This window comes from Nycticebus coucang, chromosome 12 (assembly GCF_027406575.1).
Source record: "Nycticebus coucang isolate mNycCou1 chromosome 12, mNycCou1.pri, whole genome shotgun sequence".
Taxonomy (NCBI): Eukaryota; Metazoa; Chordata; class Mammalia; order Primates; family Lorisidae; genus Nycticebus; species Nycticebus coucang.
The window spans coordinates 86,831,468-86,853,426 of NC_069791.1; the positions used below are offsets into that span (position 1 = coordinate 86,831,468).

Here is a 21,959-nt window from a genome sequence, read left to right on the forward strand (position 1 = left end):
GCCGCCCCTGGCTCCAGAAGTTAACTACAAATGCTTAGCTACTAGTATCCTACAGTTGTCCAGAAGCCTTACTGAGAACATAAGTCATCAGTTAAAATGTATTTTGTATGTTTGTATGTATTATACTATATTCTTACAATAAAATAAGCTGGAGAAAAGAAAATGTTATTAAGAAAATCATAAGGAAGAGAAAACCGTGTGTACTATTCATTAAGCACAAGTGGTTTATCATAAAGGTCTTCAGCCTTGTCTTCATGCTGAGGAGGAGCAGGAGGTAGCGGAGGGGTTGGTTTTGCTGTCTTAGGAATGGCAGGTTCATCCTCAAGTTTTTTTCAAATTGTTTCAAATCTCCAAAAAAAAATTCCAATATAATTATTGAAAAATATCTGCATGTAAATGGATCCTGTGTTGTTAACTGTGTAATGTGACATTACTCATAATAATATTTACTGAGCATTTACTATGTGCTAAGTACTGTGCTTACACTATTCTTTATACCCTTTACCTCCTGTTATCCTTAATTCACACCCTAAAAGGCAGATGTTGTTCATATTTGCAGATGAGGAAACTAAGGCTTGGGAAGGAGTAGGGCCAAGGAAGTAGCAAGTAATGGGCAGAGCTAGAAATCAAGACTCAGACTTGTCGGAGCCAAACACTGTATGTTCCTATTCTTTGTCCCTTTCTCTCCTCCCTTGCCTTCAGTCTGTCTAGAAATGGTTGGTTTTAAGCAGGACAGCCCTTATTTAAAAAGTCATAGAGGCAGCCGGTCACAGTGGCTCACGACTGTAATCCCAGCACTTGGGAGGCTGAGGCAGGTGGATTGCCTGAGCTCACAGGTTCGAGATTAGCCTGAGCCAGGGCAAGACCCTGTCTTTAAAAATAGCCAGGCGTTCTGGCAGGCGCCTGTAGTCCCAGCTACTTGGGAGGCTGAGGAAAGAGAATCGCTTGAGCCCAAGAGTTTGAGGTTGCTGTGAGCTATGATGCCATGGCACTCTACCAAAGGCGACAAAGTGAGACTGTCTGAAAAAAAAAAAATCACCGAGGTTTCTTTTTGGCCTGCCAGACTGCCTCCTATCGCCTTTCCCCGTGTAGTTCTGACTTGTTTCCTCTGTAAGGTGCCTAATTCCTCATCCTAGGGCAAGAAGAACAAATCTTACCTCCACTCCTGTCCCCTTCCCCCATCAGTAGACGGTTTCCTGTTCCCCTCAGATAGGCCATGATTAGATTCAAGCTGCCTGTTCTTATCAGTCATACTCCAGGGTCTGTGAGTCCACTCCTTGTCACATTAGCTAGGTATTTGCATTTGAGCTTTTCTCTCTAATTGTGGCATTAGAGACTTTGTCTCTGGTGGATGGGAAGGGTTTTAAGTTCAGAGACAAGTTCTTAGTCATCATTTCATTGCCGTATCCTTGGAACCCAACACACAGTGTGAGAGAGGAGAGTTGTGGGATTTCTGTTACCGGGTAGCCGCCTTCTTTCTTCTGACACTCAACTATTCTTTCTAAGACCCCTAAACTCTTCCTTGTCAGGAAATAAATTTTAAAAGGAAGATATCTGTTGGCGTATTGATTCCATGGTGTAGAAATGTCAACAAGGGCTTACTTCCAGGTGACACAAGGACTGTCCTCTAAAGTAAATTATGTTGAACACTTATCCATAACTTTCCAGAGTGGTTCAGTTCTGGAGGATGTTTGAAGTCCAAAGCAGCATTAAGGAGATAATATATAACATTCTTATCCCTAGTAGGCAGAATTGACTCCACTCTATAGGTCCCTTTTTTGTGTCTCTGAAAGTTTGTACGTTGCAACTATATAGTGCAAGAGCTCTTTTTTTTTTAGAGACAGAGTCTCACTTTGTTGCCCTCAGTGGAGTGCTCTGGCATCACAGCTCACAGCAACCTCCAGCTCTTGGGCTTAGGTGATTCTCTGGCCTCAGCCTCCTGAGTAGCTGGGACTATAGGCACCCGCCACAACACCCGGCTATTTTGTTGTTGTTGCCGTTGCATTTTGGCTGGGGCCAGGTTTGAACCCGTCACCCTCGGTATATGGGGCCGGCGCCCTACCCACTGAGCCACAGGTGCCACCCAAGAGCTCTTGTAATTGCTATACAACAGAGATGGACTTCTTGGTCTGAAACCTTTGAGTGGTGTTGAGAGCAAGGAAAGACCTAGAGATATGGGTGCCTGGGAGTGTGGCCAAGTGATCTGTGTCTGAGCTATACTTAGGGTAGAAGATCTGGGCTCCATGAAGCCATATATTAATATACACATTTTCTAGATGGAGCCTTCTGTTTCTGGTCTGTTGTACACTAAGAATTGATCTTGGTGGTTTTGCAGAGTTATGTCACTGAAGCCATGAAATCATTCAGTCAAATCACCACTCTTATCCTGGTTTGCAAATCAGATTATGAGTCTTGCTGAGGTTCCCTAACTGCCTCCAAATCTGTTTAATTCCAAAATCTGTGCTGTTTTCCAGGTGGGATTTATTTTTCAAATGGAAGCATCACTATTAATATGGCATATTGATAAAGATATTATGAATATGTATTTTAATAAATCATTATGCTTTAAAAATGTTTTTTCTCAGTGTGCAAGATCAAGACAAAAAACTTCAAGATTTATGGAGAACATGTCAGAAGTTGCCACCACACAATTTTGTTAACTTTAGGTATGTATGGTTGAGTCACAATGACTCTGAAATGAAGATACGTTTAATTCCCAGCAGAGACACAATTTTATTCAAGCATACTTGGCACATTAAAAAAAATACTTTGGGTAGCGCCCGTAACGTAGCTCAGTGGGTAGGACGCCAGCCACATACACTGAGGCTGGTGGGTTCAAGCCTGGTCCGGGCCTGCTAAACAGCGACATACGTGCTTTCATATATGCTACCTAATTTATTTTAAATTGAGCATAAATCATCCTACTAAATAAAATTTCAAGGAATAGAGATTATGTATTACTTTATGGAATAATTATCATACTAAGAAAATTTACCACATTCCCATGGCTCAGAATTCAAAAGGCATACAATAAAAAACCACTCCTGTGTGGGCGGCGCCTGTGGCTCAGTGAGTAGGGCGCCGGCCCCATATGCCGAGGGTGGCGGGTTCAAACCCAGCCCCGGCCAAACTGCAACAAAAAAATAGCCGGGTGTTGTGGCGGGCGCCTGTAGTCCCAGCTGCTCCGGAGGCTGAGGCAAGAGAATCGCATAAGCCCAAGAGTTAGAGGTTGCTGTGAGCCGTGTGACGCCACGGCACTCTACCCGAGGGTGGTACAGTGAGACTCTGTCTCTACAAAAAAAAAAACCACTCCTGTTCCCATCCCCCACTGTGAGCCCACTATTCTGAGACACAAATGTGTACAGTTTCTTACATAGTCTCTCAGCAAGAGTTAATGCACATTAAGCAAACACATTCAAAGCAAATATGTGTACATAAATACATGCATACGTATTTTCATCCCCGTCCCTATTTGAAAAACCAAATGGTAGTGTATATGGTAAATAGCATTCTCCCCTTTGCTTTCTTTGCTTAACATCTTAATGTATTTGCTTAGTACATCTTGGAGATTATTTCCTTTCAGTACAAAATTAATTTGTTAAGGTTGCAGAGTTCTCCACTGTATGGATGTACTGTAATTTACTTAGCTAAAAATAAAATAAAATAGTTATTAGATAGATAGTTGGGTTCTTAATGTTTTGCACTTATACACATAATATTGTACTTATACATAAGAGCGTGTATCTGTATGATAAATTGGATCTTTTATAATTATAAATACAAATACTGGTTTCTTTAAGCAGTATACCTATGCCTGCATTTTTGTGTTAAAAACATATTGACAGGCTCTGTTCCTGTGGCTCAAGCATCTAAAGCACCAGCCACATATACCTGAGATGGCGGGTTCGAATCCAGCCCGGGCCCACCATACAACAATGACGGCCGCAACCAAAAAAATATCTGGGCGTTGTGGCGGGCGCCTGTAGCCCCAGCTACTTGAGAGGCAGAGGCAGGAGACTCGCTTGAGCCCAAAACTTGGAGCCCAGAAGTTGTGAGCTGTGATGCCACGGCACTCTACCCAGGGCGACAGCTTGAGGCTCTGTCTCAGAAAAAAAACCCCAACAAACAAACATATATTGACAGCCAGGCTTAGTGGCTCATGCTGTAATCTCAGCACTTTAGGAGGCCAAAGAGGAAGGAGCATTTGAAGCCAGCAGTTCAACACCAACCTGGGCAACATAGCAAGACCCTCTCTAATAAAAATAAAATAAAAATTAGCCAGACATGGTTGTATGTACTGGTAATCTCAGCTACTTGGGAAGCTAAGGGAGAAGGATCACTTGAGCCCAGGAATTTGAGGCTGTAGTGAGCTGTGATCTTGCCACTGCACTCCAGCCTGGGCGGCAGGAAGATCCTGTCTCTAAAAAATATGTATATGCAGAGGATGCCAAAACAATGTATACACATCTTAAGACAGGAAAAAAACTGTATTAAATTTGTAATACCCAAGTCATGTTTGATTTCTGCAATTACAAGAGGTGCTCAATGAGATTTATTCATCTCTTGTTATCAGTACATGTTGAACATTACAATTTTTTTTTTCTTTTTTTTTTTTTGGTTTTTGGCCAAGGCTAGGTTTGAACCCACCACCTCTGGCATATGGGACCGGCGCCCTACTCCTTGAGCCACAGGCACCGCCCAAACATTACAATTTTAATAGTTGTTTTCCTTTCTTAAAATGTGTATATATTATTTTGGTATCCTCTGTACATGTATTAAATATATATGTATTATGCATATGTATGTATGTATATGCATACATTGAGCCCACTATTAATCACAATACAATTTGGAAGTAGAATAAGGACACAAACACAAAGGAAAAATAGATTAGAAATAAACAGCAAACAGTGATGAGCTATTGAAATTTATATTTGAGCTATTTTTCTTTTTTCCAGTTTTTGGCCGGGGCCAGGGTTGAACACACCACCTCCGGTACATGAGGCTGGCGCCCTACTCTTTTGAGCCACAGGTGGTGCCCTGAGCTATTTTCTTCTTCCAAGCCCTTTAGTCTGTTTTCAGAAACAAAAAACACAAGAAATTTATAAAATGCTTCATCTGAGCCAGTTTCTGACTGCAGAACACTCTGCAGTTAGCAGCTGAACATTGGAGGTTGAACACCCGAGCAGTAAGGGCATCCCTCCCTGCAGATATTTCAGAGAAGACGCTTCAGCCCCTCCTCTTTTATTCCATAGGTATTTAATCAAGTTCCTTGCAAAGCTTGCTCAGACTAGTGACGTTAATAAAATGACTCCTAGCAACATTGCGATTGTGTTAGGCCCTAATTTGTTATGGGCCAAAAATGAAGGGTAAGTAACATTTTCCAATATCTTACTATTTTAATTTCTTCTTTCCCCCAATAATATGAGTAGAAGTATAATTTGGGCTACACATTCTAGATTCAGCTGCACCACAGGGTGTTCTGAAGTTGATTTTTTCCAGCCAACATTCTCAGGACATACCTATGAGTGTGAGCTGGGTGCTGCCCTGGATGCTGGTCACGTGGGGATGTAAGGTCATTGTTCTAGTCCTCAGAGAGCCCCTGCTCTGCAGCAGTTGAGCAGCAGTTGAGCTACAGCACGGTGATAAGATGTACACACATCAGACTATAGTGAGGACAGAACTTTACATCTACCCTTTCAGGGTGTCTTTCTGGGCCTGAGAATTAAATTGACATAGATTAACAGGAGAAAAGCATACAAGTTCCCATATACATGGGAACCCCCACAGGAAAATGAAGACCCAAAGAAGCAGCTAGAGCTGATCACTTACACACTAAGTTGGACAAAAAATAGTAAATTATGAAAACATGACAGGGCAAAGGGCTTGGGCTAGGGCCGTTAACTGTGGAGAGGTGTCTAGGAAGGTAGGGATTACATTAACACATTTTGTAGATAAGATTTCCCCTAGCCTTGACTCCCCATCTCTACTGGTCATTTATCATATGGGAGTTTATCTCCTGCTTTCAGGAAGAAAAAGGAAGGTCCAAGCGCCTTCTTGCATCTGCTATTTTTCAAGTGCCTTTAAACTAAAAATATCCTTATGCCAAAGGGACTTACTTTGGGGTGGCATTATTTTGCCACCCTTAGTATCACAGATATTATAAAGTATGGTGGCAACGCAGATGAAGAAATGTAATTCAGGCTGAAAAGTTCGGGGAAAGTTCTGGTTAGGAAGTGGCACTTGAACTGTACCTTGATGAATTAATAGTTTCCTACAATTGGGATCTGGATGAGCATTGCATTACGAGCATGAGGGCCTGGCTTCCAGCATTGAGGGGAATGTGTGTGGCCATGTATAACTTGAAGATGAGACATGAGGCTGTAACTGGGTAGGCCAGAGCCAGGTTATGAAGAGCCTCAGCCTCACATATCTTGCTGAGATGTTTGACGCTTATTTTCTAGGTCATGGGTGGTCATCAAGGCTCCTAAGCAGGGGGTTGACTTATTAAATTATATTTGGAAAGATAGTTTTGTTGGCATTGAGAAATGTAGATTGAATAGAGGTGAGGGTTCAGGGAAATCTCCCGGGAAATGGCCACTCTGTTGGTGACTTTTTGCTGGTCTCATTTGGTCCTCACAAATCACCTTTCAAAGCAGGTACAGGTATCTTCATTTTGGATGAGGATACTGAGTGTTGGAGAGATCAAGTAATTAACTTAAAGCAGCAGAGCAGGGAAGTGGTGGAGCTCAGGCCTTGGCTACACAGCCTGTGTTCTTATTTATCACCCTTCCCTACCTTCTGTCACTGCTAGTCAGCTTTGTGAAATCATGAGCCATTCAAGTTTTAAAAAGTGCAGTGACCTTTTTGAATCACAGTCTTTCATTCATCTACGCATACATGATTATTTACAAAGATCTAAAAGCAAAATTTAAGATAAGTAGATATACAGAATTAACTATATATGTCATATTTTATAGCTAATTAATTAAAGGTAGACTCAAGGGTTAAACATAAAAAGTGATGCCATGAACATGGCAGGTAAACATTTGTTAGCTTCTGGGATAGGGAAGAATTTTCTAAGCATAAAAACAGTACAAGGGCTCGGAGCTCATAGCACAGTTGTTATGGCGCCAGCCACATACACCCAGGCTGGCGGGTTCGACCCTAGCCTGGGCCAGCTAAACAACAGTGACAACTGCAACAAAAAATAGCTGGGTGTTGTGGCGGGCGCCTGTAGTCCCAGCTGCTTGAGGGGCTGAGGCAAGAGAATCGCTTAAGCCCAAGAATGTGAGGTTGCTGTGAGCTGTGATGCCAAGGCACTCTACCGAGGGTGACATAGTAAGACTCTGTCTCAAAAAAAAAAAAGGTACAAGAAACAGTAAGTTTAATATTGATTTGTCTCTATAACAGCTAGAAATTTCTATATATCAGAAAGCATCTTAAACAAAAGGCAGTTCATAAACTAGGAACGAGTTCTTCCAAAAATATTCAGAATATATGAAAATGTCTTGTGAATCAATAGTTAAACAGTATATCTTCAAAAAGAAAAATTAGGAAAGAACATGAGAGGACTGTTTCTCCTAGTCCAGCAAGGTTCTGAGGCATAGAGACTGGTCAGGATCCAGATGGAGGGAAAGTGTGAAGGATAATTTGTAGGCAGAGCTTAACATTTTTAAGCTGGGATTTCAAAGGTGCTAGAACTGTTGGCTAGAAAATGGGATGAAAATGTTCTGGTGAGAAGAGAGGTCAAAGTGTAAAAAAAGGAGAGAAAAGAAGGCGGCTCCTGTGGCTCAACAGAATAGGGTGTTGGCCCCATATACCGGAGGTAATGGGTTCAAACCCAGCCCCGGCAAAAAAACGCAAAAAAAAAAAAGAAAAGATAGGTTTGAGACGGTCAGACCTAAGATTAAGCTTCTTGTGAATGGACTGTCCTCATTTATAAAATAGGTCTCAAAACACGTTGTTGTAAAAATCAAATGAGGGAAGACCCTGAGGCAGCCTGGTGGGTGCTCAGTAAGTGGCAGGCCTTCTGCAGGTTGTTGGCTTCTGTAGTATTCTGACTCCCAGCTAGAACATGAACTTGGCAGCAGGGTAACGATTCTTTCTTATTTTCTTCCTTTTGAACCCTGACATCAATCGCTTATAACTTCTGAACACTCATGTTGGGGCTGGTTCATGTATGTTATGACCATGTATGTTATGATTTCACTTCCACTCTTGACAAGTTTAACAAGATGTTTATGAATGTTTGTTTGTTGTTCTAATTCAAGTTCCAACATTCTCATTGTGGCACACAAAAACACAACGGTGAATGCCATTCAGCAGGACACCACCACACGTCAGCACAAACACAACTGTGAGACACAGATATGCCAAGGTTATGAAACCTTACTGAGTTATTTGTACAGTGCTGTCAATGTAAACACACAGTGGCAAGTTTTGAACTTAATTGTCAGATTCCTAACTGCTCACAGGGCCTGTGTACAGTGAAAACTGTTGGTTGTCAACAGTGCTGACTAAGGAGTGACAGCAGAGTCAGGGTAATTTTTTCCCCTGGGTGATCACTGAGGCCAGGACCTTGTGAACTTGATTATTTCATCTGTATTTAAATATTTTATCCTTTAAAATAATTGAATTGCCCTGATAAAACCAGAAATATTTAATTTTGTGAACTTCCTTTGCAGAACGCTTGCTGAAATGGCAGCAGCCACGTCTGTCCACGTGGTTGCAGTGATTGAACCCATCATTCAGCATGCCGACTGGTTCTTCCCTGAAGGTAATTATTTTACTTTGATTGACTGCCAAAGCAATACAGCAGTAGTATAAAAAGTCTTATAATGGCAGCTACTCAGAGGCTGACACAGGATTTCTCTTGAGGCCATGAGTTTAAGACCAGCGTTGGTAACATAGCAAGACCCCAAGACCCTATCTTTAAAGAAATGAAAAAAATTAGCCATGCTAGTGGCACATGGCTATAGTCCCACCTACTCGAGCCCAGGAGTTTGAGGCTGCAATAGGCTATGATTGTACCACTGCACTCTAGCCTGGGTAATAAAGTGCTAATCTTTTTTTAAAGATTAAAAAAAAAAAAAAAGTCTCCTTAAAGAAGAAAATATATCAGTAATCCCTTCCTGATTACCTAATTGTTTTCGTTTTTTTCACATTTCTTTCCAGACTTTGTTCATTTGTATTCGTATTTGAACATAATGGTAATCATATCATCTTGTTTTTCACTTAGCTTCAACTAAAAAATATTCAGCCAGTGTGCATTGAATACTCACTAGGTGCTACATGTTTGCCAGCGAGGCTTATAGTCTTCCCTGGAGGAACTCAGGCCACCAGAAAAGACAGCCACGTAAACAGATAAAATTATTGCACATGGTAGAGAGCTTTTTGTTTCTCTAGATTTTAGATTTGTGCAGTGATGGAATACAAAGCAGGAAAGGTCGACTGGGGAAAGTTGGTGAAGGTCTGAGTTGGCCATGTTGGGGAATTAGAATTTCATCCTGTAGGTGACAGGTTCTCAGATGACACTTGTTACGATCCTGGTATCCACAGAAGTTCTTGTGGCTTCCTTTAGCAGTACTGTTTGGTCAAGTGTTAGGAGTGGGGACCTCCCTCTCTTGCTTCCCGCAGGGGAACTCTGCTGCCGCATTCATTGTAGCCTAAGCCCCATGAGGCCAAGCTGTGCTCATCTTCACCACCAACTTCCCATCAGGAATCATGCCTCCCTTATGCAGGTTGCTGAATGAAGATGTGATAGATGGATTATTATTGCATTTTGCCCAACATTTCATTAAGGAAAATGATTCTTAGAAAAACTGCCTTAGAAATTATGGACCTGATGTTGCCTTTTATTTCTGTTTTATATCAGAGTATAAGTATCTTTCACTTTTAAAGATTCCAATAATCTATACTTATTGTCCTCTTCTGTGTTATAGAAGGTTTTGTTTTTCACTAAAGATAAAGCAGAAGGGTTTTGAAACTTACATTTTGGGTTTTTGTATTTTTTTTAGACAGTCTCACTATGTTGCCCTTGGTAGAATGCCATGGCATCACAGCTCACAGCAACCTCAAACTCTTGGGCTTAAAGCAATTCTCTTGCCTCAGCCTCCCAAGTAGCTGGGACTATAGGTGCCTGCCACAATGCCTGGCTATTTTTTTGTTGCAGTTGTCATTGTTGTTTTAGCTGGCCCAGGGCAGGTTCAAACCCGCAAGCCTCGGTGTGTGTGGCTGGTGCCCTACCTACTGAGCTACGGGTGCTGTCTAAAATTTGTATTTTGAATAATGCCTTCTCCTTGTCTCTTGTTCTATTATGTTAGCTCTCATTGGTTTGAGGAACTATTTTTAGGGTGAGCGTGCCAGAGGCTTCCACTTGTGAAATAGTGGGAGCTTGTGGACTGAAAGATGAGGTTCCTGTTTCAGTTGAAGGGTGTCTTAGAGTTCCCTTGCCCCTGTGGTCTGTGTGTCATACATTGTTTATTTTTTTTCTCTTGCAGAGGTGGAATTTAACGTATCGGAAGCATTTGTACCTCTCGCCACCCCGAATTCTAATCACTCATCCCACACTGGAAATGACTCTGACTCGGGGACTCTTGAGAGGAAGCGGCCTGCCAGTATGGCAGTGATGGAAGGGGACTTGGTGAAGAAGGAGAGGTGCGTTTAGACTGTTCACTTCCAAACCTACAGTTGATAACACGTAGAAGACTTGTTAGACCTGCGGTGTCTGGTACTGGCTAGGTGGACTTGGGGTTTGAGTGGCCCTCTATGCACCCATGACTAGTAGAGTCCAGATAGTTTCAGGAATTCTGCTGTAGGTTGTTCCAAGCGTAAAGTAGGTGTGCAGCTTGTCACTTAACATTCGTACCATATGTAGTCAAGCTTAACTTGATGGTCTGTGGTATGCCCTACAGTGGAACGGCATCATACACATGTCACGAATTCACCTAAATGTACTTGATTAGGGGAGAAAGAGGGAAAAGGAAAGAAGATGAGTAGTGGTATTAAGGATAATGAAGACTTTTTGTAGGCCAGGCAGGATGGCTTACGCCTATAATCCTAGCACTCTGGGTGACCAAGGCTGGTGGATTGCTTGAGCTCAAGAGGTCAAGACCAGCCTGAATAAGAGTGAGACCCTGTCTCTACTAAAAAAAAGAAAAAACTATCTGGGCATTGTGGCATGTGCCTATAGTCCCAGCTACTGAGGAGGCTAAGGCAAGAGAATTGCTTAAGCCCAAAAGTTTGAAGATGCTGTGACCTGTGATGCCCTGGCACTCTACCCGGGTGATCGAGTGAGACTCGGTCTTAAAAACGCCTGTGGCTCAGTCGGTAAGGCACCGGCCCCATATACCAAGGGTGGCGGGTTCAAACCCGGCCCCGGCCAAACTGCAACCAAAAAAAAAAAAATAGCCGGGTGTTGTGGCGGGCGCCTGTAGTCCCAGCTACTCGGGAGGCTGAGGCAAGAGAATCGCTTAAGCCCAGGAGTTGGAGGTTGCTGTGAGCTGTGACGCCACGGCACTCTACCGAGGGCCATAAAGTAAGACTCTGTCTCTACAAAAAAATAGAAAGAAAGAAAGAAAAACTATTTGTGATTCTTGCCTTCAAATGCCAACCTGTCCAATGTGTATGATGAAATGCCACTGGATTGACCAGCAATGCTGAGAGTTAAGAGGCTTGTTTGAAGTAATATGCTTTTCTTGAGTATATGTAATACTACTAGAAATAGTTTTACATTAAAACTAAATGATAAGCTCTTATTTTGGTTGCCCAGTCTTATAGTGATGTGTGTTTTTTGTTTGTTTTGCTTTGTTCAGGTTTTTTTTAACCCATAGCAAAAATGCTTTACTTTCCTATTTTATCACTCTGAAATCCACATGTTTCCTGTGCAAAAGTTTTACTTATCTGAATCCTCATTCACACATTTGGTAGGGTTTCCCGATGACAAGTTATCATAGCACATAACAAAATTAGCTTTCATATAGTTTAAGTTACAAAGTGCAGTGCTGTGAGTCTAGTTAGCACATGACAGATAGTTCTTGTACCAACGGCTCAGTGAAAACTAAGTCTTCCTTCTACTCTATCCTGCAGCTACCATCCCCCAAAGCAACTATTTCTTCCAGGCTTATGTCTTTTTAGATGTATTCTTTGCACATGCACCTGTGACTGTTTCTACATTTCATCTTAATTAAGAAGCTATGTGGTGTGATTACCTTACACTGCCACTGATAGGCCTTTTATACTTGGCTTCAGCCTCATTTGTCAAACACAGATTTGAGATGGGTATTAGGCACTATGGAAATAAACACATTAACATAATGTCACCCAAGGTGAGACCTGCCTGTTTACTTTCAGCTGTTCACACCCAAATTGATCAAAGATATTAATCAGTACCAGGTTTGTTGGCTTTGCTCAGGTTTAAAGCCAAGTGGAGTTGCTTGCCTTGGTAATAGGATGACCATTAGTGTGGTCCTTGCCGCTTCACTGCATGCTGGGCAACTTGGGTGGCTGTCCCCATGTGTGCTTTTAACACATGTGGACCCTTGGGCTTCTGTCTCAGTAGTCAGCTTGCATGGTGTGTTGACTGTTTCTTCTTTCTGTGTAGCTTTGGTGTGAAGCTTATGGACTTCCAGGCCCACCGGCGGGGTGGCACCCTAAATAGAAAGCACATATCCCCCGCTTTCCAGCCGCCACTCCCGCCCACAGATGGCAGCACCTTGGCGCCAGCAGGCCCAGAGCCCTCTCCCCAGAGCTCTAGGGCTGAAAGCAGCTCTGGGGGTGGGACTGTCCTTTCCTCTGCGGGCATACTGGAGCAGGGGCCAAGCCCAGGCGATGGCAGGTAAGAAGGCTGACTTCTGCTGGCAGCGAGGCTGGATGCCCCAGCCTTCTTGTGGTGCCTTTGGACATGGCATCGAGACCCAAGGCATCACCTCAGCATGGAGTGAGCCAGATTGGCTTTCACTGCTCCAGTTGGCAAAGGACGGAGAAAAAAAACTGCAAATCGCTTGCTTCCTTTTCTGTCTTCAAAAGAAAGCAACATTTGTTTGCATTCTTTGCCATGCTGCTTTGGTGCTGGAGACCAGAAGCCAGTATGTGTCTAGCAATATGATCTGCCCCTCACACCTGTTTGGTGTGTGCTGTCTGTGTTCATGTGCCATTTGCTTGCTGTCATCCAGTGTGCTAACTAGTAAGCATTTGAATGTAGCAAGTTAGTTAAATGTTAGTGTTCCTGGCATTCATTCGTTTATTCACCCATTCATTAAGTCATTCGATCAAACACATTTACTGAGTAACTTTTATGTGCCAGGCACTGTACTAGTCACATGAGGTGACTGTGGCTCCACCCACCCCCAGCTTTTGTCTCATTAGAGAGTTGACACAAATCCACGATAGAGGATAAGTTGTTTGATTATCTTAAAAGGCTCCTTCAGTTGTTTAACCTTTTGAAAACCTACCTGGAGTGGACCGCAAGTGTATAACAACTTTGAATAAAAGTTGTTCAACCTTAAACTTGAATTTTTTATAAATTGGCATTAAGTCAGTTCTGCACACTGATCTGGGCAGATGACCACCAAGGGCGCGACTTCAGGTGGTATTTCTCATGGTTTGGAACTGGCAGCTGCTGTAAAAGATGAGTCCTGCGATAGAGTGTGTGCAAGGATTTTTATTGTCATTTGCTCTGCTTTGGCCATAATATATGACACACTGAATGATCATATATAAAGTGAAGTCAATGTGCATAAAACAAGAGCAGCCTGCTGATTTGCACATTTTCCCCCACGTAGTGAGGCGAGTTTGCCTTGGGGGAACTCCTCTCACCTTCTTTGGGGTTGGTGAGGGAAGCCTCCGAGTGTGTGAAGTTGCTTATGAGACAGGATTCTTTTTTTTTTTTTTTTTTTGAGACAGGATTCTTGTTCGGTCATCACAGCTGAGCTTTGGATGCTTTGTGCATTCCTGAATTCCTTCTTACTTACATGAAAATTCTCTTTTCAGTTAGGAAAAATGAAGCCTTCAGATGTCGTAAGGCTTTATACACGCATCATAAGCTCCTTGTCAGTTTGTTAGTAACGGTTTACTCTGTGCACATATCTGTTCCGGTTTAAATGTTTTTATTTGAGAAAAAAGTATAAGTAAATTTCATACATTTCCATTTCCTCATGGCATTCAGTTTGTTTAATCAAGGCTAGATATATTGCTTAAGACAATAATTAGTCCTCACTATAGAAGGACAAATGGAAGGCTAGTCATCAGTTTGCTGTTTCTCATAGGATGTTCTATAGATCTTTTTGTGTGTATTTTGCTAATATCATTTACTCCAGGTGACCTTGATAAATGTAGCTATAATATTTCATATAAAAAGGTCTGGGGCAGAAAGTTGGAAGCCTGAGTTTTGATCTCTATCCTGATACTACCAGTTCTGGACTTCGAGTAATCATTTAGCCTCTCAGAGTTTCTCTGTCCTCAAGTCCAAGTTACTGATAATAACCAAGCACTTTACAATTTTGAGTATTGTTTTCCCATAGATTTTTTTTTTTTTTTGAGACAGAATCTCACTATGTCACCCTTGGTAGAGTGCTGTGGTGTCACAGCTCACAGCAACCTCAAACTCTTGGGCTTAAGCAGTTCTCTTGCCTCAGCCTCCCAAGTAGCTGGGACTACAGGCGTCCACCACAACGCCTGGCTATTTTTTTTGTTGCAGTTGTCGTTGTTGTTTAGCAGGCCCTGGCTAGGTTCAGACCCGCCAGTCTCAGTGTATATGGCTGGTGTCCTACCCACTGAGCTACAGGCACCGCCCATAGATTTTGTTTAGTTTTGTACAACATGTACGTCAACATCCAGAAGCCCTTTCCTGTTATTTAATCCTGCCCAATTTTAGTACAAACACGGTAGAACTTAAAATTTCTTGTTGGTTGCTTTGAAAGGGTTTCTATCATAATATTGCAGTAGCAGAATAGTTGGAGGCCAGTTCGATGCAATAAATAATCATACAATAAGTATTCCTGCATACACCAGCTAAACAGTAGCTTTATAGGCGCAGTGTGAACTATGAAAATTTCCAATCATCTCCTTCCTTGCCTGCTGAAGTGAAAACTCTCCCTGGAATCTTATATTTTATAGTATAGTATATTTAGCTTTTCTAGGTAGGAGTGTCTGACATCTAACTTGACTTTTATTCCTCTCAGTCCTCCCAAACCCAAGGACTCTGTACCTGCACCTGCACCTGCCCCTGTACCAGGGAGAAACAGCAGTCAGATGACCACTGGCCAAACCCAGGCCCAGGCGGCTGCTGGCTCCCACCAGCTCTCTGCTGGCCCAGCTCATAATGCTGTGGGGCATAGCCCTCATACTCTGCGGCGAGGTAAGTGGCCACCCTTCCTTCTTGCCCTTGGGGAAGGATGTGCAAACCTCCTTGAGGTAGTGCAAAGACTCAGGTATAAGGTTTCTGGGCAGATCTTTTTCAAGTCAATGATAAAATGGCAAGCAAGAAAATCAGTCATTAAAGAGAAAAATAACTGAAAAAGTAGAGAACAGAAAAGCAGATGTTTAAGAATGTGTTTTTTCTTAGAAACTACAAAGCTTAGCAAACAAAAAGTCGTTTAAAAACACTCTTAGTTTTCCAGGAGTCTGGTTGTCCAAGCCATCACTCTTTACTCCCTTCTGCACCTCTGTACCACAGTCTCTGTACTACCCTGGTTTTGTGGGTCTAGGAGACACTGTACCCTCTGAATAGGGGTCAGGGCTTTCTGTATTCTGATTAACATAATTTTGAACAATCCCCACTTATCTCCCCTGTATACGTCTACCCAGCAGCCAAAGAGATTGCTCTAAAACCCCAAGCAGATCATGTCATCTCTTTCTTAAAACTCCCAGTAGCTTCCATGCAAACCTGCCCTGGGCCCTGTGTGTTCTGGCCAGGGCCTCTTTCTGAGCCCAGCTCTTACACTGTCCCCCACTCAGTGCACTCTGCTCTCTGTTCCTGGGATGCACTGAGCTCATTCCCTCCTAGGGATTCAGCACTTGTTTGCTTTTCCAGAATATTCTATCCCTTATGTTCACTTGGTTCCTTCTTATCATTCAGGACTCGGCATAAAGGTCCCTTCCCCTATGAGTGCCCCTTCCAAGCACCACCCAGTGTGAATTGGTGACTGTTTCCCATCCCCACCTCACACACAGTCATTCTCCAGCATGTCACTCTCCTTTTTTCAGAGCATTTTTCTCAATCTGAATTTTATTGTTTTTTCTGCTCATTGCCAGTCTTACCAAGTAGCTCTTAGTGAGCTGGGATCTTACTTGTCTCATGCACCCCAGGATTCCTACTCCTTGTACCCTTTCTGTCACAGAGGGGATAGTCAATAAATACTGTGGGCCTGGAAGCTCTAAGTGCCTCTTAGGTCTAGAAAAACTGGGGGTGGGAGATAGGATAGCGCCTGTGGCTCAGTGGGAAGGGTGCTGGCCCCATATACCAAGGGTGGTGGATTCAAATCCGCCCCAGCCAAACTGCAACAACAAAAAAAATAGCCAGGCATTGTGGTGGGCACTGTAGTCCCGGCTACTTGGGAGGCTGAGGCAAGAGAATCACCTCAGCCCAAGAGCTGGAGGTTGCTGTGAGCTGTGACACCACGGCACTCCACTGAGGGTGACAAAGTGAGAGACTCTGTCTCTAAAAAATAAATAAATAAATAAAAGGAAGAAGGAGAGAAACGGGCCCCCATCCTGGAATATTTGGTAATGTCTGGAGTCATTTTGGGTTGCCAAAAATGGGGAGAGGGGTACTATTGGCACTTAGTGGCATTTAGTGGGTAAACATCCTATAATAAATGGATAATGTCAGTAGTGCCGAGACTAGGAGACTATGGTCTAAAAAGACACACTGTTCAATAAAGATGTTTCTAGAGCCACCTAAATTCCATGTGAAGCAGGGAGCCCGGTGTCTTAACTCCTCACTGTATTTATTGGAGTCTGAATGATCCTTACTACAAAGGGACATGTAGAAACAGGTGAATTTATTATTATAACAAGTACCTTTTGCACATAGTGAAAAATACATTGCTGAGTCTATATTCTCTTTATCTCCTCTGTAACCAAGACTGGGAAAATAGAATAAATAGCAGTTTTGGCATTGAAAAGCCTCCAATTAGTTGGAATGATTAAATTATAGACATGAAAAATTCTTAGGAAAAAAATTATAGGGCTGCACATTTAACCAAGTATATAATATTATACATAGACTATTTACACAACTGCCAGAGGAATTCAAGGTGATGCGTATGCAGGCCCTTACAGAGAGAGGCAGGTAAACAGAGAAGGACTGAGAGGAGATTCCACCAGAGGCTGACAGGAACAACCGCATCTTACAGCAGAGACGTTGAATCTCTTACCCTAGGGTCAGGACCTTCGGTCAATGCATAACAAAAACCTCACAAGAGCAAGATTACTCTTGGCAAGCTCTGTGAGGATGCCCTGTTGGAGTCTCAGTAAACCCAGAACTACATTTTATTCTCTTAACAGAGCTCAGCCCTTCAGTTGTTGACTTGAGTTGGGGGGCAGTGTTGTACGGGAAAAAAAAAAAAATGTTTTCAATGAGATTCATGGTCAGAATGGGAGATGCTCACACACGAGAGATGTGTGGGCTGCAACCAGCCCAGGCAGCAGCACCCTCCAGGCCCATCTGCTCACTCGCCACATAGGGACCTCTCTCTTTTTTCTGGCCAAGCTCCTGTCTCACCTGTAAATGAATTCTCTCCTATAACATGTATTTTTTTAGCTGTCATTAGAGAAATAATTATGAGGTGGTTCTTCCAGTTTTATTTGTATTTGTATCCACAATGTATCTGTTGATGCAAATGATTCTGGAATTGGTAGAATTTCTATTATTAAAACAAAAAACAAACCCTTTAGGACAGTGGTTCTCAACCTTCTAATGCCGCGACCCTTTAATACATTTCCTCATGTTTCAGTGACCCCCCCCATAAAATTGTTTTCGTTCTACTTCATAACTGTAATTTTGCTACTGTTATGAATCATAATGTAAATATCTGATATGCAGGATGGTCTTAGGTGACCCCTATGAAAGGGTCGTTCAACTCCCAAAGGGGTGGCGACCCACAGGTGGAGAACCACTGCTTTAGGAGAAGGTAGCCTGGGGCAGAGGGCCGCGGTGTGTGAGAGTAAAGCAGTCATGCGTGGAAGCCGTCCCTCCCAGCTGCTCTTGCATCCCTCCCTCTCCTCACACTCTCAGGTCATGAGCGATGGCCCCTGACAGGTGGACTAACAAGCGGGCTCAAGGCCCTGACGCCCTGTGGGTGCCCAGCCTCTGGTGACTGAGTTTTCTTCTTATTGAACCTTTTAAATAATAAGCCTTAAATTAGGCCTCTGTGTATATAATGTACTTAATTTTTTTTAAATTAAGCTTGTTATTTTGGAATAATTTTGCAAAGGTAATACTGGAGTTCTCATATGCCTTTCACCTAGCCTCCCCCGTTGTTAATATTTCATGACTTTGGTACATTTTTTGCAGCTAAGAAACCAACTTCAGTCTATTACTATTGACAGATCTCCATATTTTATTCAGATTTCCCTAGTTTTTCCACTAAAGCCGTTTTCTGTTCCAGGGTCCTATCCAGGGAGACAACATTGCATATCTCCTTAGTCTCCTCTGGTCTGTGACGGTTTCTCTGTCTTGTTTTGTTCTCTCATGGCCTTGACAGTTCAGGGCAGTACTGGTCAGGCAGTTTGAAGAAAGCCTTTCAATTTGTGTCTGTCAGATGTTCTTCTGATGATTAGCCTGTGTCTTTTGGGAGTGGAAGACACAGGGTGAGGTGCCCTCCTGACCATGTGCCATCAGAAGTATGTGATGTCAGGGTGGCTTATTACTGGTGAGGTTAACCTTGGGCTCCTGCCAAAGTGATGTTGACACCTTGTTCTTACTGAAAGGGGTTTGTCTGTCTTTGTGCAGCTGTTAAAAAACCTGCTCCAGCACCTCCGAAACCAGGAAACCCACCTCCTGGCCATCCTGGGGGCCAGAGTTCTCCGGGAACATCTCAGCAACCACCCAGTCTGTCACCAAAGCCATCTACCCGAAGCCCCTCCCCTCCCTCCCAACACCAGGGCCAGACTCCAGGCCAGCCCGCGGCCCCCTCCCAGCTCTCTGCACCCCGGAGGTACTCCAGCAGTCTGTCTCCAATCCAAGCTCCCAGTCACCCACCACCGCAGCCCCCAACCCAGGCCACGCCGCTGGTGCACACCAAACCCAGTAGCCAAGGCCTTCCCACCCCTATGGCCTTGCCCAGTGAGCACGGACTCGAGCAACCATCTCACACCCCTCCCCAGACTCCAACGCCCCCCAGTACTCCACCTCTAGGAAAACAGAACCCCGGCCTGCCACCCTCTCAGACTCAGGTGGTAAGTAACCCTGAGTCTGCACAGCCACATGCTGGAACCTTACCAAGACCAAGACCAGTACCAAAGCCAAGAAACCGACCCAGTGTGCCCCCACCCCCTCATCCTCCTGGTGCCCACTCAGCTGGGGATGGCAACCTTACCAACACTGCACCAACAGCTTCCAAAATAGTAACGGGTAAGTAGGAAATCAAGCCTGGATTTCCCCATCTGCCCCTCATTACTTTCATACTGCTCTCCTTCATTTAGGCTTTGATTTGAAGCAGGGGTCAGCAAACTACACCTGCAGGCCAGACCTTGCTTGCAGCCACTTTTTGTAACTAAAGTATTGTTGGAACACAGCCATGCCCACTTGTTTACATACTGTCCATAGCTGCTTTGGTGCTAAAACAGCAGAGTTGACTAGTTGTGGCAGAGATTATATGACCCGCAGAGCTGACTAGAGGTACTCTTTGGCCCCTTTAAAGTTTACTGTGCCCTGATTTGTAGGTGCAGTGTGTGTTTAAGATCTATCTGCATTTACATTAAGTATAATGACTTTCTTTTTCTTTTTTGAGACACAGTCTCACTCCATTGCCCTTGGTAGAATATTGTGGCCTTGTAGCTCACAGCAACCTCAAACTCTTGGGCTCAAATGATCCTCTTGCCTCAGCCTCCCGAATAATGGGAACTATAGGTGTCTGCCACAATGCCCAGCTAGTTTTCCTGTTTTTGACAGAGATAGGGTCTCACTTTTCCTCAGGCAGATCTCAAGCTCCTGAGCTTAGGAGTTCCACCCACCTCGGCCTCCCAGAGTGCTGAGATTATAGGTGTGAGCCACTGCACCTGACCTAAGTATGATGACTTTCAGTGCAGAAGGAAGGTGTTACACAACATGAGCATAAAACTCATTTCTTAGTGAACACTTCATTAAAATGCTTATTTTCCTTCTAATTGTAAAAATGTTCACAATAAGTGAAGAATTTCAGGTACAACTTGAAAAAACATGATTTATGCCAAATTGGGATGCTTCGGCATGGATATGCTCAGGACACGATGGAATCAGAGTGCCTGCCTCAAATGGCCTGGGAGGAAAGAGTCAAGATTTTCTTGTAATTTCGATGGAAACCTGTTTTGGGGTGGTGGTGATTATAGAGATTTCAGAGGGCTACTTAATGGGATATTTTCTATAGGCAGTCTAAAACATGACCATTTTATTTAATTATGATTTTTAAAGAATTCCATCCCAAATGCTGTAATTTACTATTAAAAAATGGATAGGTTTTTTTTTTCTAATGTGTTTTTTAAAAATAGTAATTAGGTGCCTCAAATCATTTTTTTATGATTTTAATCATAAAAATCAGCCTGATTTTAAATTGTTCTAAGTGGAGGCTTTGGGGGGGGGGGGGAAGCTAAAATGTACCTCTCTGCTCTCCGGCTGCATCAAGTGACTTCTCAGCTGACAGTGATCTGGGAGGATACCCCAGACTGGACCCCAGTGATGAGGGTTCGCTAACTCTGAAACATATCTTTTGATAACTTTTTTCGGGAATATAATACATAACTTGCAAGTGTTGTAAATCCTTAATGACATTTTTCTGATACATTTATTTTGAAAACAACAAAGCCACATTGGTTTTTCTGTTTGTTTGTTTGTTTGTTTGTTTCCCCCTAGATGCCCTTCCTTCTGCCCTCACAGGTGGGGAAGGTTTCCGGGACTAAGGTCTGTAAGCCCCCAAGCAGCCCGTGCTGCAGCTCCAATGTGCCTGCTTAGCCATGTTGCGCATTTGTGCTTTTTTTTTTGGACTTTGTGCTCGGGAGCGGCCGTCTGATCGCTGGGCCGTGGCAGTCAGTGGGCCAGCCCTTCTTTAGCATGTAGACATTCGTTTTGTTTTCATCAGAAGCACTTTGAGCTGCAGTGCTCTGAATTCAAGAAGTAGATGTCAGTAGACTAAGAACATCATTTCAAGCTGCTCGATAAGATACTGAGAATACCTTCTTTCTTTTTGGTAAGCCTGTCACCCACACGCTGCTCCTCCGGTGTGATTGGCCTGTCATTGATTGGCTCATCAGCCTCCCATAAATGAGGACTCAATGCAGTCAGCATGGAGCATTGTGTCCTTTGTGTCTTGAGCTTTCATTTTTTTTTAATCTTAAGTGCAAGTTACTGCATGGAGCTTAATTTAATGTTTAAAATTCTCAGGATTCTGCCCACCCCAAACGTCTTCCTCCAAGGATCCTACTGAATTCTTTTAAATTCTTTTGTATTCTATCATGCTTACATTTGCTTTCTTAAACCGTATGAGCTGTTTAAAAGGCACTGTGAGCTCACCTGAATCTGCCTTTGAGTCCACATTTGGACAGTGGAAGGCTCTTATTATGTGTATGGTTGCCTTTATCAGCTGATTTGAGCCTTAAGCCTTTTGTGAGCTCCTTAGCCAGAGGGCTCACAGCCTTGGTATGAGTAAGACTTTCTGTAGAAACCAGAAGGGAAAACCAGAGTGCAGCCTTTAAAATGAGGAGGGCCAAAGCCTGGTTCTACCTTCGTGACTCCTTGATGATGAACCCAGAAGTCCGGGGTG

General features: G+C 43.2%; 1 protein-coding gene across 5 annotated transcripts in view; it reads left to right on the forward strand.

Annotated features, from left to right (window-relative positions):
- The window catches only part of ARHGAP17 (Rho GTPase activating protein 17), a 99,027-nt gene that overhangs the window by 71,999 nt on the left and 5,069 nt on the right, over nt 1-21,959 (forward strand). For 2 of the 5 annotated variants that reach the window (XR_008373238.1, XM_053555413.1), the window contains exons 13-20: nt 2,586-2,666; nt 5,256-5,369; nt 8,688-8,779; nt 10,503-10,659; nt 12,605-12,838; nt 15,183-15,358; nt 18,956-19,576; nt 21,053-21,100. Coding sequence is in view for 4 of the 5 variants with exons in the window: in XM_053555413.1 (XP_053411388.1) it covers nt 2,586-2,666; nt 5,256-5,369; nt 8,688-8,779; nt 10,503-10,659; nt 12,605-12,838; nt 15,183-15,358; nt 18,956-19,576; nt 21,053-21,099 (1,522 nt within the window). In the remaining variant the exon portion in view is untranslated. The remainder of the gene's footprint in view (nt 1-2,585; nt 2,667-5,255; nt 5,370-8,687; nt 8,780-10,502; nt 10,660-12,604; nt 12,839-15,182; nt 15,359-18,955; nt 19,577-21,052; nt 21,101-21,959) is intronic. The other 3 variants (XM_053555412.1, XM_053555414.1, XM_053555415.1) reach the window with 2 other exon arrangements.